At 35.6% G+C, this 25061-nt stretch overlaps 2 protein-coding genes across 2 annotated transcripts; both read right to left on the minus strand.

Moving 5' to 3' along the window:
* Window positions 1-108: 108 nt before the first annotated feature.
* Window positions 109-6168, minus strand: LOC136802106 (ubiquitin-conjugating enzyme E2 C-like). Its single transcript, XM_067058823.1, has 5 exons — window positions 6071-6168; window positions 2650-2677; window positions 2424-2510; window positions 1636-1776; window positions 109-180 (listed from the first exon to the last, which is right to left on the minus strand). The coding sequence occupies exons 1-5, from the start codon at window positions 6166-6168 to the stop codon at window positions 109-111; spliced, it is 426 nt and encodes a 141-aa protein (XP_066914924.1).
* LOC136802046 (uncharacterized) lies at window positions 2449-24971 on the minus strand. The gene is made up of 17 exons (XM_067058753.1): window positions 24891-24971; window positions 23993-24057; window positions 23766-23814; window positions 23190-23257; window positions 22834-22894; window positions 21743-22030; window positions 20605-20657; window positions 19468-19528; window positions 19150-19232; window positions 18758-18895; window positions 18593-18623; window positions 18429-18469; window positions 15873-15932; window positions 15462-15664; window positions 13964-14822; window positions 2650-2677; window positions 2449-2510 (listed from the first exon to the last, which is right to left on the minus strand). Exons 1-15 carry the CDS (start codon window positions 24895-24897, stop codon window positions 13985-13987), a joined length of 2046 nt encoding a protein of 681 aa, XP_066914854.1. The 5' UTR covers window positions 24898-24971; the 3' UTR covers window positions 2449-2510; window positions 2650-2677; window positions 13964-13984.
* Window positions 24972-25061: the final 90 nt, after the last annotated feature.

Here is a 25061-nt window from a genome sequence, read left to right on the forward strand (position 1 = left end):
CACAGTTAACCACAGTTAACCACAGTTAACCTCCTCCTTTTTCATAAAGAACATTAATATTATCTAAAGTTTCTTTTAAAGAGCAGCCCTCAGTTAACTGTGGTTAATTCAGGTTAATTGTGGATTAATGTAGACTTTGGACTGCAAAGTAGCCAGAGAAGCTGGAAAACATTCTTTAGACTGTGATATTAGAATCAGGGATATCATGAAAAAATACTGTCGGCTTTTAGAATTAAGATTTTCAAAGTGTCATTGAGTAGACTTTGCACGACCAGTCGTGCAAAGTCTTCTCGGTCAGGGAACCTGGTTAGGTCGGCCTGGCTGTAGGTTATCAGGTATGCGTGCGCAGCTGTCGCGGTTGCAATGAGCTTAGCGGGCGGGCCGCTGCTTCGGTACTGGTCTTCTTTCCCTTTCCATTCATTCTGAAAGGCAGTAAACAATACACAGGTCAAGACTTTAAGGTGTTCCAAAGTTCAACGGAAACATTCTTGTGTTTAGAAATTTTACTTAAGCTTCTTATTGTTTATATGTTTATTTCTTGATATTGATAGAAAGTATTTTTTATTTATGTACACACCTGTAAATAGTAGATGTGACTGCTTTATAAATGCAAATAGGCATGGTCTAATTTGTTGTCTTCTTTTATACTTGGACCATATTCCATGGTCAAATTACCTTCTTTATGGGAGAGAAATTCATACAAGGCCTGATTACCCCTGCACGTGGCGAATTCGGCGCGAATTTTCGTATTTCCCGCGCTTCTGACATCATTTTATTCTTTGCTATAACTCAAAACAACCCAAAACACATGGTGAACTAATTGGTATACTCTGAAACTACTCAAACGCTTGCACATGGCCGTCGGATATGTTTTGGTGGGCTTAGCAACTGGGAGCTTCAATTTTTTTCAAAAATATGATGTAAGATACAGGGAAACCCCTTTCAATTTTTTTTTTCCAAATTCAGACAATCATCTGTGAAAATTATGAGACTTTCCAGTTAATTCAGGGTCCCCCGCTCCCCCAAATCAATGTTGTGGATATCGGAGGAAATTTGACCATCAACGCTTCTCGAATTCAAACAACATTGACTTGGGGGAGTGGGGGGAGGTGTCAGTCTCACAATATTATGCAGATGATTGTAGCATGCTAGCTTCCAGCATTAAAAAAAAATACAGCCCCAGTCAAGCAAAATTTGTTTAGGGGGGGGGCCTATGCTCAGGGGAGTGCATCCTATTATGCACCAAGAACAAATAATTATTTATTCATTACCAGCCTTCTAAAAAGCCGACCATGTCGTTAAGGGTTGATAGGTGTACACGCTTTTTTTAATAAGAGTAACTTCTATAAGAATATCAGGGTGAGATTTCAGAGTTAGAACAATAGGCCTATTGTTTAGAACAATAGAAAAATAAGAATAATGCTCGTAAATTTGTTAAGCTTTTGAGCTCCATATGGACATTCAAGACATTTCGTGGGGCCTGAGTTTTCTCAGTTAAAACAATAAGAAAGAAAATTCCCTGATCTCCCCTATTTTTTTCTTAAACCGATCATTTTCCAAATGACAGTTTTTAGCAGTAGGTAAAAACACTCTATCGTCCCCATATACCCCTACCTTGACCAATAAGATTCGTACCTTGAGGGTATCTAGACAAATATTTCCAGCCATATCAACGTTCGGATGAAAACAAGGAGTGGCAAATGTGATGGTTGGTGCTTCGTATGGATAAGTTGCTGGAAATTTTAAACTCATCTTGTATGCTTTTCCGCTGTACACCTAGGATTTAATAGATAAACCTTAATATAGTGTCAATCTACATAACTCGAACCCATACGGGGAACACGAATTTGTTAAGGAAACTTCGAGTTTTGGAGTAAGATTTATAAGGCATTAACTGAAGGAACAAGAAAACTTGTTTGAATTAAGGAGACATTCAAGTTTCGAGTTAAAGGGACATAAAAGTACTGACGAAATTTGTAAATAAACCGTATGCAGCGGGAAACAAAATCAAAACAAATGTCACATGTCTAAATAAAAAATCAAAACAAATATGGCTGATTTTGATTGTTTCAATTGTTTCAAGTTTGTTTTGGACACGTGATTTTAATTGTTCTCTTTAATGACACGTGGTTCGCGCAATGTTTACATTTTACTACTTTTATGTCCCTTTAAAGAGCCTGTACTGTAGATAAATCTAAGATCAGTGGTGAATATACTTGAATCTGAAAGAGACTGCACTATGTCTGATAAGACATCCCAAGTCTGTCCAAGAACCTTAAAACCATTAAGTACTGCAGTACTTACTGAAATATTTACATTTAAGGATAAATGATTAGTTTATCAAGGTGACTTTTCCCAAAGAGACATCTTTTTTCAGTTAGTATGGTAATAAAAAATGAGAAAATGGTTAAGATATCACTCACCGAACCTTCAGGGCCTTTGATTTTACCAGTCCATTTAAATGTATCATCTTCCATTGGAAAAGCTGTAACATTGCTATCATTTGCCATCTAAGTAAGAAAAAATATTAGAACTTAATACTTCCCTACTTTCTTCAACAAGTAGAAAAAATAAACTCTGCAGATTGTTTGATTCTGAGGAAACTCACTTTTGTAAAATAAAATATTGGAACTTGTAACTTGTACTCACCATTATGTCTGAGAGTTCTTTCATTAACCTAAAAATATAAAGATAAAATTGTTTGAATAATATTTCAAAGTTTAATAAAGGTAAAGTTTGAGCCAACACATATTACCTTCTTCACAGGTTACCTTAAGGGAAGAAATTTTTGCGAGGAAGAAATTTTCGCGGAATTTAATTTCGCGAATCAGAGTTTCAAAATGGCAAATTTCGCGGAAATTTAATTTCGCGATTGAGAAGAATTTATCAACTTAGATTAACTTTTAAGCATCACGGAGTTGTTTTTATATTTGTTCATATTTGATAAAAAATACACGTTATAATGCTTAAAAATCAATTGTGTCCATCTTTTTTGGTAATACCTGGTCAAAAACAATAAAATAAAAGAAGAAGAAATAAAAAACTGAATTTCGCGGAATTTAATTTCGCGATTTAACAATTTTGGTGTATTTCACGGAATTTAATTTTGCGAATTACGCCCAAATTCGCGAAATTAAATTCCGCGAAAATTTCTTCCCTTAAGGTATAAAAAATTGTGAAGTTTAAATGATATATGTTTTTGGTCCTTAATAGAAACAAATTTCTGTTATTCATCATGTGTAAAAAAAAAACCAACAATGCAACAAAGATTGTATCGTTGGAATCCACTGGCCCTTCTAAAAAAGTCCAGGATCTGTGTTTGGATTTCTTCACTTGCTTTAAATTCCAAAATTGTTTGGATATTCAGTCTGTGCTTGTAGAATTTATGATGGAACTTTTTTGTCGATGAACTGTTTCTTAATGCAACCAATGTATTTCGTCTTGATAATGACAATCAGTGCCAATAGGGCAATTCTCAAAAGCCTACTCCTAAAAGTCTTGGAGATCACCAATACCATTCCTAATTTCATAATCTTTTGACTATACTTTTTGAGATATTCTAAGTATAAAATTTACGACGTCTTCAATTATGACCTCATAAAACAGCTTTTTCAAATCTCTCACAAAAGACTTATTAAAAATCTTATTAACAGTGATTTCTGAAGTATACATCCTAATACACTCTTTTAACGTATAAAAATGGCCATGCCCAAAAACCCAAGTTTTTTAGGCTTTATTTATGGACTTGCAGAGAGTTACTAGAGATTCGTATATGTAATCACATAATAATGAGTGCAATTCGAATATAATTGCACGAGTGACTTTTTTGTTATTAATTGAAATTCGAAACAAAAAAATCACGAGTGCAATTTTCGAATTGTACGAGTTATTATGTGATTACGAGCTAATCGCACAATGGCTTTCACTACTTTTTCCCAGTTATAGGAAAGTAAATTACAGAAATTACACTGCGAGTTTTATACTTTTCTCTTCTCTCTATGTCTTTCTTTTATTGTTGTTTATAGATTTTCTTTCTCACAAAATGAATTTCGAATGCAATTAAAACGTTCGATGTAAAAAAATGTAAGAAAAAACATTAAAATCAATTTAGTAAACATCGGCGCAACATCGGAGAGTGTGATTAACGATTAATTGCTCTCTAAAGGATGCAATTAACGATTAATTGCTCTCTTTGAGGGCGCGCCAAATAAGAAAAAATAACCCATCGTGCGATTATGTTTGGAATTATTTGCAGACAACACTTGATTGATGGAAGGAACATTCAAATGAGAGGATTTTGTCCATCTACTAATTGATCTGACACAGACATTTAAATGATACAGCGCTGGTTAAAACTTCACATTTGCAAAAATACGCCTTTAAGCCTCCTACAACAATTTACAGTGATTTCTGAAATCTACATCCTAATAAGCTTTTTTGACATCAAATGACCATGCCTAAGGCAACCTGCTTTTTGCACTTTACTTTAGGCATTTTTGTCAGAATAAGTTACTAAACAAGATTCTATTTTCACATTATTTGCAGAATGATATAAAGAAATGTCCAAATCAGAGGTTTTTCATCTACAAATTATCTTATCATTGTCTATAAATTGACAGACAACAACATGCAGCTAAATTGTCTTAAATTTCAGCACGTTGTCTTTATGGGAAATGACTTCCTGAAACAAAGTTCATACTACTTCTCTGACAAAACAATCTTAATAGAAAGTAAAGACCAAGTTAAAGACCCACAGTTCCCCTAGACACAAAATTGTCAAAATTATTCAAAATAAGTCAAAAGCATAAGTGTATGGATATACCGCACATTCAAATCAAGAAAAATTGAAACTATGTTAACTTTATGGAAAGCACTAGGCCGAGATCACAAATAACTTGTGTTCGCGTCGTCCGACCGACTCACTTTTGATCTGAAAAATCTGATTGTTTTTAGTCGGAAAGTCAGGGAATCTGTCGAATTTTTAGGTGATATTTTCCAAAGAAAATTTGCAGATTTAGCGCTAGTTAATTTTTAATCATCAAGCGTTTAAAACAATTTCTACTCACAATTTTTCAGAGATTTTTTGCGTTTTAGAGTGCTACAAACTGATTTTGCCCATTGAGTTTAAAGCCTGAAGGGCTAGAATTCAATCTCTAACCTTTCTCGGGCAAGAAAAAGTGAAGCCTTAAAAAATGCACCGCATTTTTTACCACAGATTGAATCTAGCAATTCCTTTGTTTACAAAATTTAGCAATTCCTGCTCAAGGCTGCGCAACTTTGGTAGGATTTGTTGGCTTCAAATCCTACCAAGGAGATTAACTTCTAGCCCTTCAGGCTTATATTTCATTGATTCTTGCCGCCTGAACAAGCCTACGTCTACGGCCAGAGTGTATTTTTCCGACATTTTTATTGCCGACCGACCGACCCATATTTTAGAGCCAAAAATGACGCGAACACAAGTTATTTGTGATCTCGGCCCTAGCCATCCCTCATTTGAACTACTGCACTTCAACTCTAGCCTCCCTGGAAACGTGGTCTTGTGCAGCAACTGGAAGAAGTTCAGAATTCGTTTTTACTCAAATCAGTAAAACAGTATAGCCTTGAAAGACGGAGAGAGCGGTATCAAATAATTTATACTTAGAACGTCTTTGAAGGCAACGTCCCGAATTTTGATTATGACAAAAATAAAGGAGGCATTTTTCCTCCTGCCATACAGTATAAATCAGAGATTGGGGAGAATTTTTAATCTAATAGCTGTCAATATTAAACACAAAAATATCTGGAGGGGAAGTCTTTCCCAATCGTGCCCTCGATTATTAAACACTCTTCCCAGACCAATAAGAGATTTGACAAACTGCCCCAAAGAAGTATTCAAAAAACACTTAGACATCATCCTCACAACTGTTCCTGATGAACCTCTGCTTGCCCACTATTTCAACCTTAGGCAAGCTGACTCCGACAGCCTCAAGGAAATGTCGAAGCATCGAACTCAACGAATTGGATGAGCTGTTCAAGCAGAAGGCAAAAAGAGGTACAAAATAGGTAGGAGTGAAATACCAACGGTTTTTACCTCTTAGTAACTGAGCTGTTTTTACTATTTGATACATCTTGTGTTGAGCTTTGCTTGGAGTTTGCTCTTCGAGACACATTTGATCTTCTAACATTCATGATGATGGTTTATATTGTTGTAAAATACTTGGGTTTTCGAGGAAAAATTGGTTGGCGTTGGCAGCGTTCTGGCTGAGAAAAATGGCGAACCAGTCGAAATTTTATCTGAATTTACCGCGGCCATTCAAAATACAGCGACTTTTCTTTCGACCAATCAAATCATCAGACGATAAAATGAGAGCCAATTAAAATGGAGGAACAAAACACGTGGGGGAAACGGAATAAACGGGCTCGAAATCGGATTGCAAGATGCCACTCTTTACCTTTAGCCTTTAGGTTCCAAATCCCGGGGGGGGCACTGACCTTGACGACCGACGGGGACGTGCCGCTGGAGTTTCAAAAGTCGATCCTGTCAGAAATGAAATTTGATGAAAAATAGACCCTGTCAGAAGAAAAATTTGATGAAAAACCTACCCTGTCAGATTCTACTGTGAAAAACCTATACCCTGTCAGATTCTACCCTGGAAAACTTACCCTGTCAGATTCTATGTTAAAAATCTACTCTTTATACACGTTTTTCGCGTTTTTCGTAAAATATAACGTGATATCAACATTTCCAGGCTAAAAAACTACAGCATTGCATAAACATTAAAGAGGCCCCCCCAGCGGCACCCCTAATCACGCCATCACGCAAACCGCTGGGGGGGGGCTCATTAAACCTCAATACCTGGAAAACCGACCAAAAGAATCGACGACGAGAGTTATGAAATTACAAAGTAAACATATCTTTAATATTATTCAAAATCATCACTCTGCACTTCCACAAAATGTGTTTCAAAGCTAGAAAAGTCATACAATATTATAGATGTACAAGAACAAATAGAACGCTAAAGTTTCAAAAAACGTAATAATGAACGTAGATAAATTTCAGATATCCGTTTCCAGGATTACCGTAGGATCACATAAGATTCCGATTCCCGCTCTAGCATTACTGGCGCTTTGTGTGGGAGATGCACGATCCCTGCAAGACTCAGAAGTCTTCGATTTCGAACTCGAAAAGAATACAATTTTCAAAAAAAATTTCCGGAAACAATTTTGTTAGTACCACTATTCAGCTGAACATTTATTCTAAATAGTTCAATAGAGGTATCTTTGAAATTAGCCTAAATTAGCCTCGATCCCTTTAAGAGGGCGCAATGGCGGGGGTGTGGTGCGAGACAACAGCAGCAAAGTGCCTGTGTTGGCCGTGCGATAAGTATTTGCAAAAAGGTGTTTGCCCCTCGCAGGAGCCTGCTCACCGCCGCGTCAAAACGATTTGCAAAAGAACTCTACATGCAAAAACGGCAAAAACAGACCCTGTCAGACACACATCATGAAATTGCGCCCCTGTCAGATCAGAATTTTGCAATTTTAGATACCCTGTCAGTAATTCTGCAACACTGAAAAAGGTACCCTGACCAGCGGCACGTCCCCGTACCTATTTTTGCCTAAGTGCCCCCCCCGGGTTCCAAATATACGGGGGGGGGGGTTCGAAAATTTGATGGAAATTGTACTTCTGAAACCCAAAAATAAGGTAAAAATAGGCTAAAATCAGGTTATTTAAAGCAAAATAAGGGGCCTTCTCTTTGACAGCTAAAAATATTCTTAGAGATTAATAAACGGGGGGGGGGTTCTAATAAGGTCCGGGGGGTTGGAAAATCCTCTAGCGAAAAATGTTTCTTATGATGACGTCATCACTAAACTTTCATCCTTCATAGGGGGGGGTTTCACCACAGATATCTAAGCCCGAAGGGCTAGATTTGCAACTTTAAGCTTTCTCCAGCAAAAAAAAGTGAAGCTAAAATTTGACTTTTTAAATTTCGTGCCGATGGATAGGATCTAGCATTTTGATTGTTTTCGGAGCGCGATATCAAAAAAAATAGGCGGCAAACGCTATTTCACATCTCTCAAACCGGTGAAATTGCATATTTTAGTCACGTGACTCTGGTAGGAAATCCTTCCAAAGATGAGCTTCACTTTTTGAACAAAGCTGCAAATCTAGCCCTTCGGGCTTTACAGATATCTGTGGGTTTCACGTTTGACGGAGGAGCGGAATCGGCCCTTTTTTCGGACGGAGTGGCGGAATTTGGCGAAAATTTAAACGGAATTACGGAAATTGGGTTCTCTGACGGAGACGGAAAATTAGACAATTTTAGTGCGGAAAAACGGAATTTAGCAAAAAAAATTGCGGAATTTCGGAATTGGTAAAAGATATTCCAAATTTGCGGAATTTTCGACAAAAATATTGAATTTCAAAGGAATTTTCGGTGACGGAATTTTGGTTCAATTTAAGACGGTTTGACGGAAATTGGAGAAAAAATTGGCGGAATTACGGAATCGGGTACCCCCTGAAACCCCCCCTTCATAACTTTTGATAGGAAGATTTTCAAGGCATCTTTTATACCTCGATTTTCATCAGCATTTCATGCTCTTTCTGCTGGAACCATCAGATTTTGAATATTTTCAAAAAATATTTTTTTGCCCAGCCACCTGATGACGTCATCTGGCAGGTGGCCAGGTGGCAAAATTTCGTTCGGTGTTACTGTTTGAAATAAAGTTTTAGAACCTCTAAGGATCATCTGTGCCAAATTTCATGCTTTTATCACCATCTGAAGAAGTATTTTTGTGCTAACAGACCTCACTAATACCCCAGACGTCATCATAATATTTCTCACTCTCAGTGTCAAGATGAAGTTAACACAACTAATCAAATTCAACAGCAGTTCCTTTTTGAGCTTGAGGTAAGCCTTACTTTAGTCGAAGTTACAGCAACATTATTTTATGAATTATCGAAACTTAACAAATAAGCCCATTTTCATCAGATATTTGATTTTCAGACCTAAAAAAACAACCGTTAGTAAAGGGACCCTTGATAAGTTCTACCGATTAACTAAAAATCGATTCAATCTGCAGGAGATTCTAAGGGCAAATTCTTTTTGTCAATTCTACTCCTAGACTGGCACGCCAGTCGGGCTGGAACGGTATCACGCGGGAAAAGTGAGCGTAGGAGTTAGGTAAGCGTAGGAAGAAATTTTGTCGGCGGCGAGGGCTCTCACCAACTTTTGCTCGCTCTCCTACGCAGCTCCCATTCTAGCAAACGCCCGCCGCCTTTATGTTCCCGCCCTCTGACATGATTAATTTACAGACTAGTTTGCTAGTCTATTCTACTCCCTATCAGGAGTATAATATCAAAGATTTGCCCTGATCTAAGGGGCACAATTCACTACCTCGGCCGCTGGTCTATTTTTGGTTTTTGAAGTTTTTTTTATTCTAAGTCTTTTTAGAATTTATCACCACAAAGCTATCTTGGCTGGAGAACTTAAGTAAAATAGGCTTTTAGCACTGGGAAACAGGATGTAAAGACCATTCATCTCGTCCAATTTTCGAAACATATTGAAAAAATTGTGCAGATTACCTTAAGTGGATAAATTTTGGCGTGGATTTAATTGTTGCAACACATCCTTACACTTATTTCTACCATATGTGTAGATATGTAAAAATCGTAAATCTACCATATGTGTGTAGATATTAGAATCCGTAAATCTACTATATGTGCAGATATTGTAAATCTACCCTTTTTGGCGGGGATTTAATTTGGCGAATTGAAAATTTTGTCACACTGAAATGGGTGAAAAATACTTAAAAATATACTAAAAGGTTGTGATCTTTTACCTTTTTGTTAAATTTGGCGGGGATTTAATTTGGCGATTTGCTAGGCTGCATGCATCCCCAAATTAGTTTTGAAATAGGGGATGCGAATCGGGCTCTGATATCGCTTCCGAGAAAATTACCGAATAGCTATGTATTTTGCAGAATTTTGGCGACTTGTATTTTTCAATAAACTCGATGTGTATTGTTTGAGTTATTTGATGACGTAAATAGAAATCAAATAAAGATTCAAATAAAAAGAACATATGGCTAGAAATCTCTCTTTCGCCTCTATTTCTTTTTGTTTATCGAAATTAATTGAATTAGCAAATTAAACTCTCAAGATAACCAAAGACTTATAACCAAAGGTTATAAAGGTTTGGTTATAAGTCTTTGAGATAACAAAAGACGACAAACTGTCAATCAAAGTTCTCTATCATTCAATTCTTTTTTTGGTTAGCAGATTTTTTGCTAAGTTCGGAACGGTTTTGTGAGCCTGATTCGCATCCCCTATATCAAAATTTATCAGAGGGGATGTGTGCAGCCTAGCGATTTGCTAATTTCGGAAATTTTGGCGAATTTTGCTATCCACTTAAAGGCAATAGCGCTATACTTATAGTAAGGGTCGGATTTGAGGCCCGGAATTCCCGAGTTATTTTTTCCGAGTTAAAAAAACCGAGTTAAGAAAAAACCGAGTTATGACGTCATTTTTGTAATTTAGTGACGTCATTTTTCATTTTTTAACTCGGGAATTTTTGCTTCCTTTAACTTTCCGAGTTATTTTCCATTTTTTAACTCGGGAATTTTTGCTTTCTTTAACTTTCCGAGTTATTTTTGAAATTTTAACTCGGGAATTTTTGCTTCCCTTATAGCTTTCCGAGTTTTTTTTCTTCTTAAAAAAAACACCAGCTTTAATCTATTGATCCCATACCAACCAAAATCAAAGACATAACCATCCATTACCAACTGAAAAACCTTAACCTGCTTTGAATAAAATGAATAATCAACAAACAAGTGAATAATCAAAGAGATAGAAAATATTTTGTATTTTCTATCTCTTTGGAATAATTGAAAAACAAGAACTAAAGTTAAAGCCTGCTAGATAAACAAAGTATAAGCCCTTCAAAAATCTTACAGCATAAATGCTGTGTAAATCTAAAAAAATACAGCAGGTAAGTGATGTGATAAAGCTATTTCAAAATTAATATTTCCTCCCTATTTCATAAAAGAATACTGTAAGTGACATGACAAGATTCTCAAAAAAAGTCCTTCCCCCTTCGCTGTAAAAATTTTGAATGAATCAGCAACGATTCTTGAATCAATCATAAAGACTGGCAGTCTTTACAGCTAAAATGCGCTTCAATGAATGAACACCAAATTTTCGTAAGGTCTTAAGTAAAATTTTACGTGCATGTGAAAAAAGCTTTATTTAGTAGAAGCAGAAAAGTCACCCTTGGATTGGCACATCTCTGTGTTATTGAAAAACAACGGAGGGATCGTGTAAGACCCGTTCGGCTCCATAGAAGCCCGGGGGTACTAGAGTTGCAAGCTAACGGGTATGTGCCGCAAAAATCGAGGAAAAAACTGATTTTTCGGGATTTTGTGACCCTTATTGGAACTTTTGGCTGTTTTTACAAGCCTTAGGGGGACTGAACTTAAATTTTGTGATTTTTACGACCCTTCGAAGGTCCAAAAAAGGCACCCTTAAGGGCGGCACATACCCGTACTTGCCTTAGTACCCCCCTCCATAGAACTCATTCACAAAATTCTTCTTCTATTACTTGTGGTTTCGATCAATAGATTAAAGCTGGTGTTTTTTTATGAAGAAAAATAACTCGGAAAGCTAAAGGAACCAAAAATTCCCGAGTTAAAAAAATGGAAAATAACTCGGAAAGCTAAAGGAAGCAAAAATTCCCGAGTTAAAAATTCAAAAATAACTCGGAAAGCTAAAGGAAGAAAAAAAATCCCGAGTTAAAAAATGAAAAATAACTCGGAAAGTTAAAGGAAGCAAAAATTCCCGAGTTAAAAAATGGAAAATAACTCGGAAAGTTAAAGAAAGCAAAAATTCCCGAGTTAAAAAATGAAAAATGACGTCACTAAATTCCAAAAATGACGTCACAACTCGGGATAACTCGGTTTTTTCTTAACTCGGTTTTTTTAACTCGGTAGAAATTTTGTTTTTGAAAATCTAGGAAGGTAACTTCTTAATAATTTTTTAATATAAAGGGAATAAGTATACATTATTCATATCATAATTCAAATTCCTAGATGGTAAAAGATGAAAATCCCGGGGTGAAGATTTTGCCATCTTGAAATTTACAACGTGGAAATTTTTCCTCAGGTAAGGCAAATTGTCACATCACTATCTTGTAGGAATTTTAACGTCGCGAAATGTACAGTATCTTAAAATCGAAAAATCGCGCAAAAAGCAGTTATTTTGCTGAATATCTTCCGTAAAAATTTAGGTTTGTAATAAAAATTATACCACAAGAATGAGCATGAAATTCTTCATGTAGTGATGTAAAAATTATAATATTTACGGTATAGTTACGGTTTTCTAAAGTTTGTAATTGCTAAAATATCTATTTTCGGATATATTTGACATATCTATAAATAGCAGTTTTTAGAATCACAAAGAAAATATCCGAAAACGGATATTTTGATATTTTTCTCTTCTTTTTCGAAGAGAATTTTGTCACAACAGTGGGTTTGGAGCTGCACAAAAGTGCCGAGATTCTCAAAATAGTGCAAGTACATGACAGAACTAATGAGAGCTATCGAGCTAATGCTCCTAAATAAGCGAATACATTTAAATTCTCTCTATTGATATCTTTTGGTACTTTAATGTCAGAAAATTTCACGAGCAAAAAATGTCGCGAATTTCGTGAATGACTCCTCAATTCACGAAATTAATGGTCACGAAAAAACTTTTTTGGCTGATTTGCGAAAATTAATTCCCATGAAAAACCAGCTTTTTATTTTTCTTTGTATTTTCTATATAAAATGATTATGAAAAAAAGGATTTTAGCCTATTTTTGCAGCATTTTTGTCCTTGAAAATGCAATTTCGCAAAGATTAATTCCCGCGAAATAATTTAATCTTTATGATTCGCAAAATTAAGGGCTATCAAAACATGCACAATTCCACGAATTGCCTGATTCGAGAAATTTTCTGGACGTAAAATTTTCTGACATAAATCTATAAAAATATTTCCAGCCTGGCGATTACCATAAATAACCAGGTAAAAGAAATAACTAGATGGGAAAAGGGTCCGATTTGCTACCTTATCGGGGAAAAAAATGTTAGTGGAAAGTGACGAAAATTTAAAGGGGTGACGAAATTTTCCCCGGACGAATTTTTTCCCCGATATGTTATCACCCGACCAAAACTTTTACCCGATTTTTTTATCCCCGACCGAAACTTTTACCCAAAGTTTTTGTATTCCAACCAAAAATTAAATCCAAGTATTTATACACCAAGATCTTTTTTCGGCCTAGTGAAGAAAACCAATTCATTTGGACAATTTAGTCGGGTGGAAGTGACTACATAGTAAATTTGGTCGAGGAAAAGTGACGAATTTGAAATTTTGGTCCGGCCTCTAAGGGACGAAATTTTTCTCCGACGAAAAAAAACCCCGACTAAATAAAATTCCGACATTATTTCCCCGATAAAGTATGTGAGATTTGATTTTGTGGACGAATACATAATGTATAATTACATTTTGGACAGAATTTAAACGCAAAAGTTTATGAGAAAAGACTTAGTGATTAAATTTAACATGGTAAACTCCTTAATGACATGGAAATTTAAGTGGGAAATTTAACTTTTACCATCTGGATTACACAGACACTTTATTTAATGAAAATCCGAAAAACTGCTACCGTTTTCGAAATTTATCGTTTCACCAACTAGGAATTTGAATTTTTCCTGTGCGTAAGGCTTGTTGAGCCATTATTTTCATGATCAAACCTAAGTATTGGACTCGGGTTTCAAAAAGGTCTTGCGTTTAAAAAAGTATTAAAGAGTCGTGGGTTGAGATAGCTATTTTCACGAATACTGTATAATTACACTTCAGACGGAGTTTATACGCAAAAGTTTTATGAGAAAAGATTCTAAAGTGACAACAGTTTTAACCGAAGAACAATAATTTCAGAAAACAAAAGTATACCTCAATTTGTCGTTGATTCGCTTAGCTAAGTGACTCTCTCCATTTGCTGACTTCTGATTCCAAAACAAGCAGCTTCTCAGTTGGGAATTTATCGGTATCAACAACAACGATGTTGTCAGCGTCTGGTCGTTCAATGGAACGTTTCAGGAAATTCATAAAGTGTGTGAGAGATAGCAAGTATGATTTGATTGTTCCTGGTGTATGCTTCTTCTCTTTAGAGTATTTGAAGACGTACTCGTCTTGCACCAGCTTTAAATTGAGTACATTGCGATAGCTGAGTGGTTCACCATTCGAACAAAGTTTAGCCAATGTCCTTATTTGGGATTTCTCGTCAAAAGCATTTTTAACTGACTTTCTCCCACCAGAAATGCTTAACAAGTACTTTTCATACTTTCCTAAGCACGTTTCAAAGTCTTCGGCTGGTTCGGCTGGATCTGGCTCTTGAATGTCATTGTAAGGAATTGATTCTTGAATGTCATTGGTTGAAGGAATTGATTCTTGAATGTCATTGGTTAAAGGAATTGATTCTTGAATGTCATTGGTTGAAGGAATTGATTCTTGAATGTCATTGGTTTTTAAAGGAATTGAATGTGATATTTTTGTTGATGCCATAATTTCCTGAACAATATTAGATTTTAATAATGGTTTCACTGGAATTCCTGGCTCGTATAGCACTTTCTTCTTTAAAAGAGCTCTATATTCATTCTCGTCCTCTATCCAGTGTGGGGATTTTTTAAGGTGGTCGTGAATGCGATCGACTGGCTTGTCGCAAAGTGGGCAAATATGCCTAACTACCCTCCGAGTTGTTGTTGGCAATTTATCCTTCCTGACCTTCCGCATGTTGTTCTCTCTTTTATACCTGCAACGTAAAAGGTAGTATTAAATAGTGAGTGTGATATCTCTGACCCGCAGGAGACCGATCTCGACGACCAATGGGGACGTATCACTTGAGATTAAAATGGGTCCGGTCTAATAATGATTTAACACACCCCTGTATCAGTGCCCCGTTGGAGCTTTTTCCCTCAGTGGGGGTGAAAATTCTATCGAAGTCCTACTAATAGAGAAATAAAATATATTTCCAGCGCAGAAATTCTAGTCCATTATTTTTCCATTCAGTTTTTAATGGGGATAAAGTCATATCCTAACTTCCCAGTGAGGTTGAAATTTTTAGCCATTTTTTCCAGAGGGGCTGAGTCTACCGGGTCTGTGGCACAGGGGTGTTATAAGGAAATACTTGCTCAATTTGCTCAATTTTCGGACCCTGGAGTTAAAACGCCAAAATTTTTGAAAAAGTGTTAAAATTACGAAAAGAGCCCTGCCAGAACAATTTCTTGAAGCTGTCTTATTTTGGAAACATGTCAAATATTTCCACAGGTTGAAAAAGAGACCTTGAATTGAAACAGCCTCTCTTCATATCTATGTCGTTGAAGTCGAGCAGGTTGGTAGCAAAAAACTCAAGAAACTACATATTGTCAGGAATTTTTAATGGATAAAATACCTGTCAGCTTTTTTATTTGTCCAGCCTAAATCTTTGTGGACAGTAGATAGATGTCTGGCGAGATTAATGGGCGTATTCCCACATTCAGGACATGGCCATCTCTTCCTGTCGCTTGTCGTGGCTCCTTTTTTGCCTATTTCAATTTTCCCAGCTGCCTCATGTTGTTGCTGTCCTTTTGTTTCTTTTTTCCATTGACTGAAGAGCTTTAATTTGAAGCAAAGAAAAATGGTTATAATTACGATGGGCCCTTCTTTTGTGTACTCTGGTGTACTTAATGAAAAAAAGATTGAAGCATTTTAAGATTATCATTGATAATTTATTTTGTGTGTAAGAGGCTAGTTCCTGGATGTATCCCAAAGACCATTTTTCCGTGAAGGTTTCTAAGGGTCAATATAATGAAGAAATTAATACCAGACTTGCAGCTTCCATATTTTTAGTCTCCATCGCTTGCTTTAACTCATCGAAAGAAATCTAAAAAAAGAAAATTATGGTGGCGATTTAAGCATATAATTACTATTATTATTCAGTCGAGTGAAAATTAGTTTCTACTCATTCTCGTCCTTTTTATCAGGTGAATGTTTTGGTGGTTCTGCGGGCGGAAGGAGGGCTCTGTCAAGTAGAAAAGGCTTTTAAAGGTCAGCTCAGGTTCTCTGTAAGACCTCTAGACAGTAAGTTTACAATTGTTTTATACTTTTATTCATGTACCGCTGTCGAGACGATCACCATCAGATGACGATATAATATGCGAAAAAGCACCCAACATTTTATAATACGTAAAATTGTATAGGTCACGTAATTTCTGCCATTATAGAAGAAAACACTCGAGTTTGAAGAGGCGATCCATTATGCGATTCCGTAGCTTAAAAATGTGAAAAATCCCTCCCAATGCTTCAAGTAGTTCCAACGATGAAATAGTAAAATATTAAGGTAAAATCTTAAACGGACAGCTTCGAATGGTAGACGTAGTGGTGATCCATGGGTATTCTCTAACCGAAAGCATCATAAAGTTCCTCTGTTTAGCCATAAAGGTAATAAAGAGAATGAAAGGTTTTCTTCTTTGCATTCTCTCTAAAAGCGACCTCACTTCGCGCCACAGGCAGCTTCCATCAAGTGCAATCCTAGGCTGCTGGCATCCACTAACGGATTCGTGCTCCTTATAGAGGATGCTTAATAAGCTATATTTCCTTTGTCCAGAGATTTGCCGCCTTTAGCCGGATATACGGCTAAAGACATTTTTAGCTGGCGAGTGTCTACAAATATAACATTACGTAATGTTTAAATTTTATGTGAGGTACCAAATCATAGATTGGAAAATATAGTTGGATTTTGAAAAAAAAGTAGGCGGAAGGAAGTTTGCTTGTTTTTCTTCCTCCTTTCTTGTTTAATGTGGAGATTTTGTAAAATATGAGAAATTAGATTTATTGAATTTAAGTGCCCTGATGTATCTTCTGTGTGCACCAACAAAATTTTGCTTCATAAAACTACATTTTGATGCTTTAATTTGGACTTGCATGAGTGTATAATTTTTTACCACACTGGATTCGTTGATCACTTTGGCTCCAGATAATTGTTTTGTCAGTTCTACAGATATGTTGCAGATTATTTCAAGGTATTCTAGTTATGTATATACATTACATTTTGGGGGTCATATTGAATATTTCTGACATTACTTCTTTATGATTCTACAAAAGGGAGTGTTGTTGTTCCTTCAACAAGGGCCATTAAATGTTAAAACAAACAAAGAACTTTTCTTCAGCTTTGGCATTTCTCTTTTTAATACTGTGCGGCCTTTGTATCTTTTCAGGCACTTAGCTTCAATTCTTTGAAGAGATTGGAGTGTTTCTGGTTGTTTTCTTTCACTTTTGTGTTCATATTTGTATTTTTTGAGCTTCGACCGAAGAGCTGATGGAAAAGTTATCTTATCAGATATCTTATTCTCAACTTCAGTTGAGTTAGAATCTGAGAATGTGTGTCTGTGTGTGTGTCTGTGTGTATGTCCCAAAACTTTGGGGCAGCCTGGAGACTTCAAAAATTGTTCGATTTGGCTGAAATTTTGCACACTTGTTCCTTGGGTGAATATCTGGGGGTGGTTTTTTCATTTTTCGAAAATTTTGATTTTTGGGGCCTGGGGACGAGTTTTTCGCCAAAACGAGGCTAAAACTTTGGGGCAGCCTGGAGACTTCAAAAATTGTTTGATTTGGCTGAAATTATGCACACTTGTTCCTTGGGTGAATATCTGGGGGTGCTTTTTTTCATTTTTTGAAAATTTTGATTTTTGGGGCCTGGGGACGAGTTTTTCGCCAAAACGAGGTTATAACTCTGGGGCAGCCTGGAGACGTCAAAAATTGTTCGATTTGGCTGAAATTTTGCACACTTGTTCCTTGGGTGAATATCTGGGGGAGCTTTTTACTTTTTTCAGAAATTTTAATTTTTGGGGCCTGGGGACGAGTTTTTTGCCAAAACGAGGCTAAAGCTTTGGAGCAGCCTACAGGCCTTCAAAATGGTCGGATTTGGTTGAAATTTGGCACACTTGTTCATTGGGTGAATATCTGGGGGTCTACAATTGGGCCTATGAATAATTTGAAGCCACTGAAGTTGAGTAAAAGCAAAAGTCAAAAATAAATCTGCAGACTGTACATAATGCGCGCATCAGATGGTTTTTTTATCTTTTTTCTGTTTTGTTTTTCTGGTCTGGGATTTGAATTTCAAATGTAAACATTCCATTGAAAACGTTCGAAACGATCGTTTTTGCGCGCACATCAATGTCAATCAAATTACTCGCCAAGATTTTCTTTGCGAACCGGAAAGCGGTTGGTAGATCATTAAGCAGACCTATACTAGCTGTGGTTTTGTAGAGGTCTGCGATTCAGACTAGTGCAATCCACGAAAAAATTTAACCGGAAGCTGTACAATGAATTTTTTTCAAACGTGCATACAACTTATCACGAGAAGTAGTTAAGTACTTACTGGTCGTTTTGATTCGTCTGAAACATGTGAACTTCTAGTTCCTAAAAATCAGAAAATCAATTTTTACTTGAAATGTTCATTATTGACGGACCACACTATAAATTAATTGTAAAATAAAAATAAAAATCACCTTACACTTGATTTAAAGCAAACTTGTAGCATACCTTGGTTTAAAGTTCTTGTCTGTGCTTCCATCTGAAATCGAAAAAAAATTGTTAAATTCATAACTCTTCAATAAATAACCACGCCCACCCGCCGGCTTTCAAGGTTTTCTCAAAATATTACAACTAACGTTTAATTCATAACTTTTGATTGAGGTAAAACCTTACCGAGTCATCTGGTTTAGGGCAAACATGATCATCAAGACAATCACTGCAAAACTCCTGACCACGTTTGTATGAAGGACATTGCTTCCAGTGGCAAAAATGCGTTTTTCTTGTTGTCATATTACAGACATGACATTTAACCTGTTGATAAAATAAAGAAAATCACGATAAACCTTTTGTTATAAAAATATGTAAGCTAATTTAACAGGGGTCCGCTTTCAATCCTTTGAAGAATACCGCTGTCTGTCGGAGAGAAACCTACCTAACTTGAAGTTTCTCTCCAATGTAATCGTCTAAATTTTAAAATAATTATATTCTAAAAAAGTATGGTAATCTTTATATATTTTATGAATAGAAAACGATTCTTATTGTTTGAATGCTTACTAAATACTTACATTATTCTCAGAAACATTGATATCCCCGTTGTGTAGAGACTGGCCATGATCATTATGGTCTTTTTGAATCGATCCTGGGTTGTCTAAAACAACAAGGGCAATAGTACAATTGGATAGATAGGTCGATCAATTAGTTCGTCAACATTGACAATGCACAAAAACACAAAAATTAGACGCAAGATTAATTCCAAAGATCCCAAAGGTGAAAGAAACACACCTTTTCACCCATTTGTCGATAAGAAGGTATAACATCATGTTTACAAAGTCATATTCCTTGAAAAGACGGAAAAGTTTTGCATAAAAAAATAAAAACATTACCTGGCTGAAAGGCTCCTTCTTGTTCGAAACTGTTGGGCAACTCAATATCAATAGTACATTCCTGTTGAAGAGAATAAAGTGATTTTTAGAAAGGGTAGGTATGACAGACTGGTAGCGTTTTTGTTCGAAACTCTACTCTCTGATACCTAATAAAGGCAGGCACGACGGAAGTATTTTGAATCTGGTACGTACGGGGAATGAAGAAAATTAAGCGATTTTACCGACGAAAAGAGGAATTTCAGGGTTTTTTGAAAAAATCTGATACGGCAGCCGCCGTACCTGCCGTACCCGGCGCGTTGTGCCTGAAAGGGGAGAGGGTTTTGAATAAGCGCGGGGTGAGTGGAAAAAATATCACTAGGATGGAGGTTGGAATAAAATGTCGTGGGAGGAAAATCTTCGTAAAGGAGACAAATACGGAAGAATTTTGGGCAAAAAATTGAAGGGATTTTCAAAAGCAATTTTTTCAAAAATTTATAAGTGGGGCGTTGGAATAAGAATTATTCTCAAAAAGTTAAATAGCGGGGGACGCTTATTAGATATGGGAGAGTACGTGTATACAGGAACAAGTTAGCGCGAAAATTAGTTGTGGTCAAAAGTTGGGCATGAGTTTTTGTTCACTATAAAATGGACTAGTTGCAAACTATAATTGAGAATAAAGGCTACTATTTTAATGTTGTTAATTTTCGCGGGGATAAATTTCGCGGGTGACTGTATTGGGAGATAATACTTTTACAATTTTGTTTTTTGCTATTTTCTTCAAAACTGTACATGTTAGTTGTGAAATACGCATTATTAGCGCTTCTTTGATGGCAGTAAACATGTTAAGAGTGGTCTTTTGACCACTTTAAAAAAATTCGCGGATGAGACCTTTACAAATTTCCAATGGGACTTATTTTCGCGGATGACACCTAAATCCGAGAGATCTAATCCCGCGAAAATTAATCCCAATTAAGTGATATGTAAAACACTTTCTATGAGAAGACTGGAAACAACATATTTGACGCTCTCTAACTCGATGGACAAGGGGATGAATTGGATTTTCATCGAATACGGGAGATTATCGAATAATAGACCGTCTTTTATGAGAGTTTCTTGTCGACAAAGACTTTAAATGATTTGAGTTTATATTATTCTTACCACTAACTCAGTTTGATCGTCAGGCAAAGGCTCATTCTGATTTGCATCAATTCCTAAAAAATATATTTAAATCGTACTATACTTCTTACACTTCTCATTTAGTTTCTAGATGGTCTACTGCCAAATGTAATAGAAAGCCTAGGTTAGAGACGAGGAAACAAGATCCTCTCAGGCTCAAAAAATTGAACTGTGATGGGAATAAAAGACATGCTTGGTCAATTTTAGTGGAACGCGAGGTTTGAGGCAAGAGCCTCAAACATTGGGAATGAATGGTCAGGGAAGTGTTGATTTTTACAGCATAAAGACCAGAGCCGGCGAATCGGTTTTAAAAGTGAGGGGGCTAAATGATATAATGACTAAGGTGGCCCCACCATGGTTGGGGCCGACGAACTGGAAAATTTTTGAAATTATGGTACTCTACATTGGCCCAGAAGTGGTCTAAATTTAATTTTTGTGAAGTTATTGGAATGAAAAAATCAAAGAAGTTAGGCGTTTTTTTATACTGATAATCACCAAAGAATATACTACTACATATATAATAACAAAATGAAACCTTAAGTAAATAAAGCGGACTTTTACATGTTCAAAATTCATAAGTAAAAGTAGATTGAGATTGAGATTGCTTTAACAGACAGTAAGCATACAGTATTAAAAATTAAAATTGTCCAAAGTAATTAAAGCAATATTCTCGAGTTGACACAAACTCTCTACCAACTTCATCTAAATCAAATTTATCCGTTAGATTTTTATGGATATGGAGCAAAGAAAGATTGTTAAACCGTTTTGGCTTCATTGTTGAACGTAGCCAGGTCTTTTTTCTCTCACCCTCTCTTTTTCTCACCCTCTCTTTTTCTCTCTCTCTCTCTCTCTTTTTTTTTTTTTTGCAAAAAAGTGGGGAGGCTACAGCCCCCCTAGCCCCTCCGGTTTCGCCGGCCCTGAAAGATGTCACTCAGTTAAAAGTTTTATAGGTGAAAACCCTTTTCTAAAGCCATTCCCTAAATCAAAAATTACATGCTTGGGAGCAAAAATTTACTGATTCTTATACAAAGGAAAACATGTAACATTCCATTTTGGCATGTTTATTCTGCTCAGCTATTTAAAATGTAACTCAGTTACAGTGGACTAAATAAATACCTACCAAAATGACTAAACTCCTTGAATTTGCTGATCTCGATGACACAATGGAGAAGAAATTTTGTCGCTAACTCATTGGTATCCCCTGGAAACCGAGCAGTGATCTCCTCCAAAACAACATCATGTATCGGGAAGTTACTAAAGCTGAGTTTATCAAGCATGTTTTTCATGACAAGCTCTTCTTTTTCATCAATGAGCGTCAAACAAGCTCTGCTAACAATTCTTCTCAATGCTTTAAAGCTTTCAGGATTTTTGAGGATTTTGATGAATGTGCTGAAGTGTTTATCATCATCTAAATTAAAACGAGGAAAATTAATCAATACCTACTTTATACACGCTTTTTTTATAAGAATAGTCTTTTTTTGCTGAGGGTCAAGTATTCTTAAGAAATTGCCAAAATTGAGGGTGAAATATTCTTAACGTATTGTTATTTTCTTACTTGACTTTTTATAAACAAGAGAAATGATAAATTTGAGAGTTTTGGATTTTTGAATGAACATTTGGAGCCAAGATTACATTTCTACTTCAAAGTTCGAATTCAAGTCTAATAAATGAAGCAGTTTTTTTTATGTTAACTAAATACAAATTGATTGTATTATTATAAAATGCTCCCAAAATGCTATGAAATTCACCCAAGCGGGTATTCTTAGTGTATTCTTACGATTTGGCCATTTTTCACCCTGATATTCTTATAGAAGATATTCTTATAATAAAAAAGCGTGTACAAGCTTTATCAACAGCATATTTAGAAAAAATTCTAAGATTTTTCCAGGTTATTGATCTAGCTGCTAGGAAAATTCTCATATCAATGCTCAGAGGATGTAGCCAATGATCATTACTTAAATTAACCGAAAAGGTTTAGGTAATTTATCTGAATTTATAGATAGTTTGAAACGAATTTCCAAAACTGCAATTTATGAAAAATGGCATTAGCTAACTATATTTTGAAATTATTTTGTTCAAATTAAATTAGGAAATTAACTGTTCATATTTCTCTCAAATATCACACACGTAACGATGGAATACCTCGTTATGGTCTTTCAACCGGCCAAAGTAGGTCTTAGAAAAAGCATAAAAGCGGCGCATGATAAATACCTGTTTTGTTTGATTTCTTTTTTATGTGATCGTGAATTTTCCAAAACCTTTCTTCGAGGGTCTGAAATAAAAAAATGAGAATTACAGTACGGGATTACAAAGAAGCTACAATCAACTCTTAAAGTGAAGCTTCAACTGTTGTGACATTTGCTGGAAATACTATTTCAAATCTCTGAGAAAGGGTGGATTAGAATGTTGAAACTTAATTGTACCATCCTATCTTTGAGTCAAAAATCCCAGATTGTAATTGTTTATATTACCTTATTCCAGTAGAAAAAACATTGCATTGCATTTTAGATAAAATTTATGCTTTTCTCGACCTTGCTCCCACGTAAGAATTTCGTAAATGTATTTACCTCGACATTTGAATCTACAAGTATTTGGCTTTGGTCGATGTAAGTGTCGTCTTCTTCATCTTTGTCAACTTTAAAGTATAAGAAGCATCACAATGATATATTCCATATAAAAAGGAAATAGGAAATGGTAAGCAAAAAATCCTCACGAATTATTTCATGGGGTATAATCAATGTAAGTTTATAAACATGTCTATGCGTATAAAGCTATACAAAAATTTGATGTTTTAAGACAGCCCTATATCACAGCCCCGGTGGAACGCCAATGCGATTAACGATAATATGATTTATTATGAGGATATTTTTGTTGACCATTTTCCGTTTCCTTTTTTTCGGACACCCTATACCTATACATGTAGCCACGCAACAATTTTGCAATTGATTGAAAAATATCTTTCATAGCTCATAACCTTCCTCGACAAACTTTGTTAGTCTTATCCTCGATGAAAGCTCAGTTTGCTTTATGATAATGAAATATCTGAAGTGGTCCTTTAATTCTTCATAAGTACTTGGAACTTCTTAAAACTCAATAAATTTCTAATGGTACTTAAACTGTTTGATAAACTTAAAGAAACCTACACAATCCTTTCTTATCAATATCATCTGCCAAAGCTTGTATACGATTAATCTAAATCAAAACAATCACAATATCAATTATTTGGATGACTGATCTAAATCAAAATAATATACAATGCTAATTCTTTGTTGTTTGAGTTAACCACCATCCCCTCTAGAAGATACTTTGAGCCCACTCCCTAAAATGTACAAAAGAAGAAACACAGAAAGAGAAACTTAAATGTAGTTACCTCGCCAAGTGAATCTTTTGGAATTTCCTTCGTCTCATCTTTCCCTTTGCAATCACTTTCTTCACCTTTAATGAGAAAATCATTAAAATTTATCAAAAAAGCAATTCTTAAGATTCTTACAGCCGCTGCTCGTTATTTCGAACTTACAAGGGGCTCACAGTAAAGGTTGAGATGGCAGATGTTAAAAATAACGAATATGCATTCTGAAAAGTTTGAGATAAAGAGAGTATCACCCAATACAAATGTTTTACACCTTTTATTAACCAAAACGGGGTACAGAAATTAACAGAAGGAGATAAACAACGATATCATTGATAGTACCATTCTACGGATACGGTAATGAGCTCTTTCAAAATTGTTTTTTCCTTGAAAGAATTTCGAAATAATGAGAGTCGAGATAGCGAAAATGTTTTTTACATTTTAGTGGATTGTAGAATTCAAGGGGTGGATAAGATGAATTCGAGAAAGTTCGAGATAACGCGTATTTGAGATAATGGAGCGTCGACTGTGTATACAATGAACTGTGATGCTCTTTTCTCAGTCTCAGTTTAAATATGGTTTAAACTAAACTATTGTGGTGTGACATAATATGAATGAAATAATGTCCACATAGTTCATGATATAGTTAGTAGGAAGTAGTAGAAGCAGTAACAGTAATTCTATTCATGATATTCATGACGTAACCTTTTATACGGAAGCACCCGAGATTACCCGGAACTAGTGGCAAAATAACAAAAGACTAGTGGCAAATTTTGCCACTAGTTCCGGATTATTTTGTGTGCTTCCGTATAAAAGATTACATCATGAATATCATGAATTCGAGTAATTGAGTATAATCCCATATCTTTTTAACTTGTTCCCCAAAAATAAGCTCCATTTCAAAGAAGAAGATACTCACACAGCATGTACTCGTGAATTTCTTTTCCGCATTCACCACCGATACCATTAGGAATTCAGATTTTGTCGTTTCTAAGCTTGTGATAAAATCTTTTTCGAGGAAACAAAAGCATTGTGGTTTGTGACATTAATTAACATATGAAGGGCAAAATAAAAATTAGTATGTATATTC

The sequence above is a fragment of the Clytia hemisphaerica genome, unplaced genomic scaffold (genome assembly GCF_902728285.1).
Source record: "Clytia hemisphaerica strain Z4C2 unplaced genomic scaffold, Clytia hemisphaerica genome assembly, whole genome shotgun sequence".
In the NCBI taxonomy this organism is placed as follows: Eukaryota; Metazoa; Cnidaria; class Hydrozoa; order Leptothecata; family Clytiidae; genus Clytia; species Clytia hemisphaerica.